The sequence below is a fragment of the Anguilla anguilla genome, chromosome 16 (assembly GCF_013347855.1).
Source record: "Anguilla anguilla isolate fAngAng1 chromosome 16, fAngAng1.pri, whole genome shotgun sequence".
Classification (NCBI taxonomy): domain Eukaryota; kingdom Metazoa; phylum Chordata; class Actinopteri; order Anguilliformes; family Anguillidae; genus Anguilla; species Anguilla anguilla.
Genome location: NC_049216.1, coordinates 34,416,578 through 34,426,771, shown reverse-complemented (window position 1 = coordinate 34,426,771; position 10,194 = coordinate 34,416,578). Strand labels below are relative to the sequence as shown.

At 44.6% G+C, this 10,194-nt stretch overlaps 1 protein-coding gene across 1 annotated transcript in view; it reads right to left on the bottom strand.

Moving 5' to 3' along the window:
- The window catches only part of LOC118215238 (tyrosine 3-monooxygenase-like), an 8,487-nt gene extending 4,020 nt beyond the window's left edge, over positions 1 to 4,467 (bottom strand). Inside the window, exons 1-7 of the mRNA XM_035395804.1 lie at positions 4,305 to 4,467; positions 2,865 to 3,080; positions 1,488 to 1,662; positions 1,267 to 1,355; positions 1,039 to 1,106; positions 897 to 947; positions 115 to 260 (exon numbers count right to left, since the gene is read on the bottom strand). Of these exons, the coding sequence (XP_035251695.1) occupies positions 115 to 260; positions 897 to 947; positions 1,039 to 1,106; positions 1,267 to 1,355; positions 1,488 to 1,662; positions 2,865 to 3,080; positions 4,305 to 4,388 (829 nt within the window). The 5' untranslated portion in view covers positions 4,389 to 4,467. The remainder of the gene's footprint in view (positions 1 to 114; positions 261 to 896; positions 948 to 1,038; positions 1,107 to 1,266; positions 1,356 to 1,487; positions 1,663 to 2,864; positions 3,081 to 4,304) is intronic.
- Positions 4,468 to 10,194: the final 5,727 nt, after the last annotated feature.

Below are 10,194 nucleotides of genomic sequence, written 5' to 3'. Positions count from 1 at the left end.
GTAGTGAGTGCAGTAGTGAGCTGTGCTGTACTGAGGGTTGGCTGTGCTGTACTGAGCTGCAGCAGTAGTGAGTGCAGTAGTGAGCTGTGCTGAGGAGCGGCTGCACACAGGCACCTCTGAGGAACAGGGACACGTCCTGCAGCTGGGGGATGTTGTCGGGGCTGTAGCCGCAGTGTCTCTCCAGCAGGCGGAAGGCCTCCAGGTGCTCACTGCACGCGTGCGTGGTGTAGAGCTCACTCAGAGTGCCGTACACTGCTCTCCTGCATACACACACACACACACACGCGCGCGCACATACACACACGCACGTGTACACACACACACACGTACACAGACACGCCATGCAGAGAGAGTCACATATGGAAAAAAACATGAACACCATGTTTTGTATGTATACGCACACACGCACAGCTCTAGAATTAAAAGATGATACTTTATATGTTTCCTGAAAATATTCTAAAGCTTGCTTCACAAATTGGGTTATCGTCATATGTGGCTACCTCTCAATAGACAGAATTGAATCCTGCAAAGAACCTGTGTTTTATTCCTAAATAATCATGTTACGGGAAGCAGGATTTTCAGGGGCTGAGAAACGTCAGATCCTTTTCCACAAGTACTAAAGCCGTCATCAGCTTCAGGTTTTCTCGCTAAATGTCTCCCTGCTCTGATCTAGCGCTGAAATCTCTGACTGTGGAACATGCCAATATGGGCAGACTTGTACGCTTACATGTACAAGTAGGCATAGTACATTATGAAAAACGTTATACTATGATTCCAGGACACACTGATACGGGTTATTGAGGAAGCACTTTGTAAATAGTTGTTTTTGTGTGGGTGTGATTGAAAATAGTAATTATGGTAGTGAAGTTTAAAGTTTACTTAAAACGGCTACTAACCATGTGGCTATTTCTTCCTCAGTGTACTCCACTCTAGGAATGGGGTCACCCCTGCAAGAAAACGGAGACCACATATCAGAGTTAACTGCATGTGCGTCTCTCTCGATTGGCCTTTAATTGTGTATAATAACTTATAGCATACTGTTTGTGTCGGAAAGCAATGTCTCCAATCATTTTCCTTCGTTGTCGATAGATGGGGTCCGTGAAACCCTGTAAAATACAAACAAACAAAAAAGTTTCAGGGCTTTCCAACATGGGGTCTTAGTTTTTGTAGATTGTGTCTAGTTAAATATTAAAATAATGTGCTATTTTAATAATTACAATTACTTCTGCATGTCGAAGCAATCATAACATATGTGCGTAAACTGACCGGATGGTCTTGATCCAAGTCTGGGTCAAATTTTGTCACCAAATGGTGGCACCTGTCCAACTCGCTGATTTTCTTTGGAAACCAGTGAACTAAACCCAGGATAAAAAGGACTGTTAGATTTTTTTTTTTTTTAACAATTCTAATTCACTTATGACCAGATTCATAAATAAATATATGCTTTAAATAAAGCTTAAATATTTGTTTGCAGTAAATTAACTTACATTTGACCTCTTTAGTGGTTCTGACGTCTTCTGCCGTCCTCTTTAACGAGCTGATGAGTGTGTTGACGTCTGACAGGTGCACTTCGCAGCGCACGAGGTAGTCGAGGTCCGCGAGATTGCCGCTGGACTTCCGGTTCGGTCTGGTCTCCAGATGATGAATCTTGGCCTCAAACGTCTAAATTTGTCAAGCAGATAATTTGTTATTGGGCAATGACAAAACTGAACAACCCTTGATTACTTTATTTATATATTGATTACTTACTTACTTTAATTAACGCACCAGATAAACTGCCCATTCAATTACTTTTATAAATTCAGTTTAAATTGTGTTTTCCGTTTTCACTTTTTAATACCTCTAATGCTTCGAAATACGCAAGGATATTAAATAGATTAAATGGATAGTAAAATGGATATTAAATGTAAAATTATTCATATTTTCAAAAGAAGAGCCAGCTACTCAACATGACTTCACTTAACATCTTATTTCGTATTTAGCCTATTTACATGTCGTATTCAATAAAGATAAATTAAAAAAAATAGTTCACTCGTAAAGTAATTTTCACATGAATTTATAAAAATAAATTATTCTGTTACCTGTGCCCAGTTTCGTCATATTCTATATTTGCTTATTATTGGAATCATCTCGGTAAAGTAGATATTTTCCTGGGGAAAACTTTCCTTTCTGTTCTGCGTTCCCCATTTTTTGCATACACATAAATTATAGGCTATTATCACATTACTGTAAAATATTGAATGATATATTAGATTTGGTTTAAAAATAAATGCAATGGGCGTGTCGATAAAAGTTCAAAACGCCGTTATCAGGCTGCACACATTTTTTGAAACGCATCTGTGTTATGTAATTCGATTTCGCGTGGCCTATATGCTTAGTATTTATTTCCGTATCATTATGCCCATATAATTTAAATCATTTCGTGTCGCGTGTTGTGTATTTCCATATAACTCTGGGCACCTCTCCGTTTTACGCCGGAGCGCAGCTTGTCTTATTTGCGTAATTTGATTTGTTATGTGGAATTAACTAGATCATGTCTGAAGTCCGCCGCCTTTCCCCGTGGCACCTGTTTTAACACATCGATTATATCAGCACCTGAGTCCTGAACTATCCTACATCATTTACGAGGACGAGATAGTTGAAGAAGGGTGAGCTTTAAAAATAAATAAATAAATAAATAAAAATCATGCATAGGCTAATCACAGTTTACGAAAATCACGTATTCTAATTGTGCATTCCAGTAAAGAACATAATTATGGGAAAGAGTGGCACCACGCCCAATGACAAAACTAAGTAAATATAAAAATGACAAGGCTATGTCAATGCTTGCGCTGTGACCTGCTTGACACACACGCTTTGCTTACCTCGAAGACCTTGAGAGCGCGCGACAGCGCCGGGCTCGTGGCGATCCTCAGGGTGAAGAAGAGGTTGAGCATCGCCTTGCCGTCCTCTTCCTCGAAGACTATCGGCTCGCTCGCTTCCGACGACTCGGCGGCCGCAGCCGCAGCCGCAACCGCGGCCTCGCGCTCCTTCCTCGCGTCTTCTATCAGGCTCTGCCGCCTTCCCACGAACCTTGGCGACTAAAACGAACAATGCGGGCAGTATAGTAATTTCACGATGACTTAAATAGCGTGTTACTGTATGGTGAATCGTTCAGCATCTTCAATAATAAACTAGGTTATCGGAGAACAAACTGGTAAAGTTGAGTAGCAAGTTGTAAGTAAGTAAACAAATAAATAATGGGTCGGTATTGTTTATCTTGTGATTTACCTTTGAAAATCCACGAACATTAGAAGAACCATGCACGTAAAGTTGAAAAATAAGCAAAATGCATGTTCTTTGAGTGCGCTCGTATGTTACGTTATCACCTGTAAAAACCAATGAGAAGCAGCAGTCTATTCCTGCCAATTTCTGGTTTTCAGTTTCCGTCCTTGTGTATGCTGGTTTTCCTTCCAACCACAACTGCAATCCCAGATTTTTCTTAATTAGGCAAGTTTTGAAGGATTATTTACACATGTATTATGTCAGAAATGTCAACGCATCCTGTAAAAATAGAAGTGTTATATTCACATTATGCTATAGGCTATATACTTTCAAATGATTACATGACGAGAGGAACATTTTTAACTGATCAAATTAACGCCTGGGGCGAATCAACAGGCTCCTAATTGGTGAACGTCTGGACACATGGCCACTAAAATGAGCCATGTTAGTTGATAATAAAGAGTTCAAACACAGAGAAAATGATAACGAGTCAAGCCTATTTTTTTTATTAAACCTATTTTTATGAAATAATTTGCAATTATCACGATGTGAATATGGAACTTGTATTATTTGTGGTATGTATAGCTACTTCTGACATAATGTGGTACATAATCTCTCAAAACAGAAGAAGTGTAATTACGGCAAACTAACTTCGAAGCTTCAAAAACTTATGGGATTTCAATTTTGGTTGGATCGAAAACCAGCATACGCAGGGGTACCCCCATTATCGAATTTGAGAACCACAGGTCTATGTTACCGAGCGGTACAGGTTAGTGGCGCTTCAGACGAGCGCTACGAGGACACCCAGCCTGCAAACCACACCATCAACTCACTTTGTTTATCATTCACATCCGCTATCCCGTGCGCAACGTTTGCCCTGGTAATTCGTGCCTAATTGGAACGAGCACCACTCATATCATCCTCTAAATGAAAGGGCATATTTAGGTCAGATACGAATAATTTTTAATAATCCCGATTTCCCGAAACGGCATATACTGAAAACACACATATTTTGGAAGACAAATACTTCAATTTCTTACTGTAAGAGATTCCGTTCGGACGAGTTCTGACGCTGCTCTACGGATGCTCTTAGCGGAAGACGTGGAGGTGTCAGAAATGGGCATTTTCAAATTATTTTGTTTTCTCAGCGAATTCGCCGTTTTTTTTAAAAAATATTTTTTTAACAGCCAACACAGGTCGGCGCGTGAGCTGACTTTTCTAGTCCGGCGCCTTTCCTCTCCTGTATTTATAGAGGTCGTTTCTCTTATCTGACGTCAAACGCCGCAATTTCCTTACTAACCAATGCAGAACCTCTGACCCTCCTCCCCTATTTAACTTAATTCCCCTGCGATTGCACACGGTAGTGTAAATTGGATTTTATTTATGTGTTTAATTTGTGAACATATGCTGTTTCAGTATGTTGAATTAGAAAATTCATGTTTTCTGGTCCACGTCATATTTGTCAAGGATGAAACTTTGTATATGATGTTCAAAATGGGAATCAGTGTTATTTTTCATCTTTTCAAATCCCGATGGAAAACGTAATCTTTAACGCTGTATGGTATGTTGGTATGTTTTCACATGTAGAGCATAGTTGTAATTTTAATGAATGGGTAATTTCAGCAATTGATGTGATTCGTCCTGGCAATGGCGCGTGATATTGCGTAACGAGACAGTTTTGACGAGTGATTGAGATGGGCAACATAGCACGAAATGCTTCAGAATTCGCCTGTTCGCCTATTCGTCAACCCTAAGGGTCCAAAAGGCAAAAAAATAGCTTTTTCCCGCCGTTGTCCTCTTCATTCTTCCATTAAGACGCAGAGCAAAGATAGATGGAGCTGATCTTTGTAAGGTGATTTGTATCAGAAGCCACACTCATTTGAACAAAGGCGTGGATTGGACTGAATTGATTGTGCTGTTATTTGTTTGTGTTGGACAGAGTGTGATCAAGCTGGACATACAGGTGCAGATGTCAGAGATGCTCAAATGTCCATCTTAAAAGTAGAAAACTACCTGCTTTCACATGATGAGAAGTAATCATTTGGAAATCTTGTCTTCGCTGCAATATTGAACTCCAAATGCAGAATTTCTACGACCCGTATGCGTGTTTTAACTTTTCTTCTTAACTTTTCAATATTTCAACTTTTCATTGAAGTATCATGTCAATCAGACATGTGCATAGGTAGACACCAACAGGTGCTGAATCCCTTTGCAAGCTCCCTTGCCTGAGTCTGCAAAAGTTCCATTTGTGACTGCAATTTTTTTCTTATCAAAAGGGCACCAAAATGTTCCCTTTTTTTGGGGGGGGTGGGGGTTATATCCCCTAAAACGTCTGTGCACAGCCGTGCTGTCAGTTGAAGGTTGGGGGCAATATGGGTGGGATTACCCTGTTTCATGTGGTGCTCGTCTTTGTTATCTTCTGAATTAGGCAGCAGTGTATCACGGCTGTTCGGGGACGAGATTTTGCTAATTGCAGTTCAGACACTTCAGACGAGGGCTACCTTGTCAGGCCGTCCTTGTGAATATAAATTTGTTCTTAAGTGACCCGCCTGGTTAAATAATGATCAGATAAAAGCAAATAAACTATGACGATCACTCAATAATCCACAACCAGCTTCGTTCTTCATCAGACCTGGGTAAAATACGTATTTGTTTTGGATTCAAATGCTTTTCTGTGCTCTGTTGATCTTGCCTGGTGTAACTTAGCCTGCCAATATGACCAGAAGGCAGGGTTTGACAGTATTTCATTGGTTCCAATACACCAGACAAGATCAGCAAAGCGCAGAAAAGCATTTGACCCAGGTCTGTTCTTCATACACAACGCCCGCTGTCCCGTGGTTTAGTTTCGGAATCTGGACTCATTTGGTCCCTGGCAGTGCCCACCTGTCCTGAGTTCGGCATGGCGGGCACAGCGGGCACGGACAGACGCCAGCGTGTGCTGAAGCATGAGACAGGGGACGTGCCCTTTTATTTTCATAGGCACAGGTGTCCTTTGTGATCTCCTGGTCCTCTGGAAACTGGAACATCAGACCACCCCCAACCCCCCCTCCCCCTTCCCCGAACTGATGGGCAGACTGATAGATTTCGGGAGGCCAGGCGCCGTTTCAGATACGCGTGTCTGTTTCCCGCCCTCGGAAGACGAAGGGAAGTTAAAGCCAGCCGCTCCCGACGATGACGCGGTTCAGGTCCATCACCGCCGAAGCCGGAGTGCATTTCCCGTACCTCCCCGAAAAACTGTGAACGTTTCCGCAAATAAACGTGATAATTTTCGTCAAGTTTCAAGAGACCTTCCTCTTTTTTTGTTTTTTTTTACGTGCGCCACATTAGAGCTCGTTCTGGTCTCTGTTCTGGGCTGACGCCCGGTGTGATCCGGCCTGTTGCACAGCCCCCCCCCCCCGCCCGCCCCCAATTTAAATAAAGCCCCTATGCCTTTCAAAGACTCACAGTTTTATAACCCCCCGCCTCCAATCGGTGAAAGCTGCAGAGAACCCAAAATCGGGCTCAACTGTAGCATTTAGCACAATTATCCGCCATTTCCCCCCCGCCGCCGCCGCGCGGTGCGATTTCAGGCTGAGTAATTGCCTCTCTGCACTCAGGCTGAGTAATTGCTCTGAATTTTCCACTTTCCTTTTTCGGGCTCGTCGAAGATTGCCTGCTGTCCTGTTTCGTTTCGTTTCGGGTGGCAACAAAACAGACCCCCGAGGGCGGAGGTCGCTTAAAGACTCATCACCGATGGGGGACCTGGCCCTGGACCCTGAGAAACTAATTTAAACAAGCACAGTGGCTAATCGGTAACAAACACAGTGGACACCCCCATCAGCCTCCCCAAGTAAAATAGATGATATTTCATTCTCTTAACTGTGGTACAGGAACTGGCTAGCATGGGTTTAAAGTAGCATCCTAGCTCTGTGCTTTGAAACTTATGTCAACAAAAAGTGATTTTTTTTTGGGGGGGGGGGGTGGGCTGGGGGAGTCTGGTGACTGTCAGATATCAAGAGATTGTAACTCAGGTATGGCGCAAAGTGCAGTTTGAATTCACGGAACTCACCTCAAGACTGAGTGCCCTGTGTAAAATGTACATTATTACAACGGCCCACTCTTACCTGGGGCTAAGCTTTGTCTAATAACGCGTTTCCATCTCGCGCTGATAAGACCCCTTTCGCGGTGCGGTGAAGCTTAATTGGATTTACCTTTCCTAATTGAGCCATGTGCTCCTCGCGCCTCCGGGCACATTGCAGCTACCGCGCGGCAATAACCAGGGCCGCCGCGGCGGTGACGAATCTCTTAATTGCGCTCTGACATTTTCACACCGCGTGCGCGTGCGCGTGCGCGCCACTCGCCCAGGCGCTGTACTTGATCCGTTGTATAGGCTGCTGATTTTCCAACTACAAAAAGAGAGAGAAAAGTTTATGAACGTTGAGGAGAGATATGGACAACCCCCTGACGTTTATCTTCTAATGAGTGGCATTAAATCGAGGGATCTGTGATTTATTAATCTGGCCATTTAGGCGAGGAATACCGCAGTCATAATGCGTCTGGCATATAAATGCCATTCCCGTCGGTTTTCCTTCATGCGTCTGCGTTTGCGATGTGTGAGAACTGAGAAATAAACAGTAAACAATGTCAATTCTATGCCTTTTTACAAGTTCAACAGCTTGCATCTCTCTAATGTCAGACTCATACTAGGATATTTTTTCATTTAATCCATTTGACGTACAGCTTTGAACGTGTGTGCAGTCGGAGATGTGTAAGATTGCGTCAAATCCGAACTGTTTTCAGTAGGACAGGTCGATTTTCAGAATATAAATGGATGGGATGACTTTGTGATTGAGAGTGGGTGTCTTTTTTGGAAAGACGGTTTAAAAGGCTTTCTGTCGCAGATACGGAAGTAGAATGATTGGATGCGTGTTAAATAAGACGTTATGTCGAAAAAAATTGCTTATTGGCGCCGGTTAAAGTAAATTGCATCTGCCGAGCGGCGTGCGCCGCGGAATCGCAACCGCCACATCCGACCCCCCCCTCAGATCGATGCCAGACCTGGCTGCTGAGGTGTGCTGCGCGCGGACAGTGACCGCCTGGCCGACAGAGATGGGTTTCCGAAGTTAACCTCCTTTTCAAACGGCGCCTGCCGCTGCACGGGGCAGATGGCTGTCGCGCGCGAGCACTCCGCACGTCCACAAGTGTTCCTCGGTCTCATTAAGCCTCGCGGCCGAACCATCGCTGGCGCGTGTTAGAGCAGGGAGGCCTAATGGGGCGCAGGGGATGCGTGGACAGGCTTCTGCGTGTGGGGGGAAGAAAGCCTGTCCACTTCAGCCTGTCAGCGTCAATAATGATCTGGAAGTCAGGCCAGTTCATTCCAAAAGCCAATACTGCAATTGTGCTGTGGAGAGGGGGCTGGGGAAAGGTTTGGGGGGGGGGGGGGGGGGGGGGGGGGGGGGATTAGGGATATTTAAACAATGATCTGAATGTTGTCATTTGTGTATATGGAAGAGGATCATTCACAGTTTTGAAACAGCACCACTGCTGTGCCTCCCACACAGCTCTCCTGAAGAATCTGTGCACCTGTGGGACAGTTTTACGCCTGTAGAGCCTTTACTCCTGTGCACCTGTGGGACAGTTCTATACCTGTAGAGCCTTTACCGACTGAGCCACTAGATAACAAATATAAAAACGTCAATGAATCATTCACCTCTATGGGTGCATTTAGGAGAAAGTGTGTGTGTGTCTGTCTGTCTGTTTGTGTCTGTGAGTGTGTGTGTGTGTGTGCGCGTGCATGTGTGTCTGTATATGTGTGCGTGTGCACATATGTGTGTGCGCATGTGTATACGTGTGCATGTGTGTGACTGTGTGTGTGTGTGCATGTGCATGTGTGTACGTGTGCGTGTTGCTGGCCTTGCCGGTTCTCTGTCCAGGTCAGGGTGAGGTCAGACAGCAGGCCAGCGGCTCGTAAGACACACACACAGAATGGAGTAGTTTATTTCATTAGGAATTCAATGACGCAGGAAAGCGTTTCCTCTCACGGTCTTCAACGTCACACCAGACACACCAGCCAGCTGGGCTGCGCGTTCACTCAGGCTAACTTCCACACTCAGGCTCCCAAACCCTCTGCCCTGACGTCCCACAGACTGCGGTCTGCAGGTGGCAGTGTAGTACACAAGCTGCAGAAGTCACTCTGGATAACAGCGTCTGCTAAATGCCTGTAATGTGACAAGTTAGGGGACTTAACTTATAACTCAGAGGTTGCAGGTTCAGTGCCCAGGTGGGCAAGTTCCGGTTGTACCCAAGGCACTGAACCCAAGTTGCCTCAGTGTATACCCAGCTATATAAACTGATTAATGTGAGCTGTGTATGTGGCTCTGGATAAGAGAATCTGCGAAATCTATCAATGCGCAATTTGAGCGCAATGTCCCGTGCATACACGGTACACGACCCTATTGTTTTATGTGTTTTTCACCATCCATAAAAAATGTTCTAAGATAGAAAGTGGAAATCTGCCGACGTTTGCCAACTTCCGGCAAGCGAAAGCAACGAGGAGGCCTAAAAAAAGAACAACCCTTATCTGTTGCAGTCACACGCTCAGATCAAACAACGGTCAGAACAGCTGAGCGCGTGGGCTTGCGGCTCCGTAAACGGCGAGCGAAACGGCGAAGGTTGAAGACCGTCGTTTAAAATAGCAGGTCCCCGCGACACGCTCTGCTAATATTTAAACAGAATACCGTTAGCTTTGTGCCGCAGCGGTCGCGTGTAGCGAGGTGAAAAGCGGGCGCGTGACGTAGCCGTTATCGTGGGACTGTCGGGCTGTAAAAAGCCGCATGTGGGGCGCAGGTGTCTTTCTTTGTGTCCTGTCAGCTCCCGTGAATCACAGCATCAGACTCCAGGACGCTAATCAGTCAGTCTCGCCGTTTCCAGTAAACATCTTTTGCCTATTTT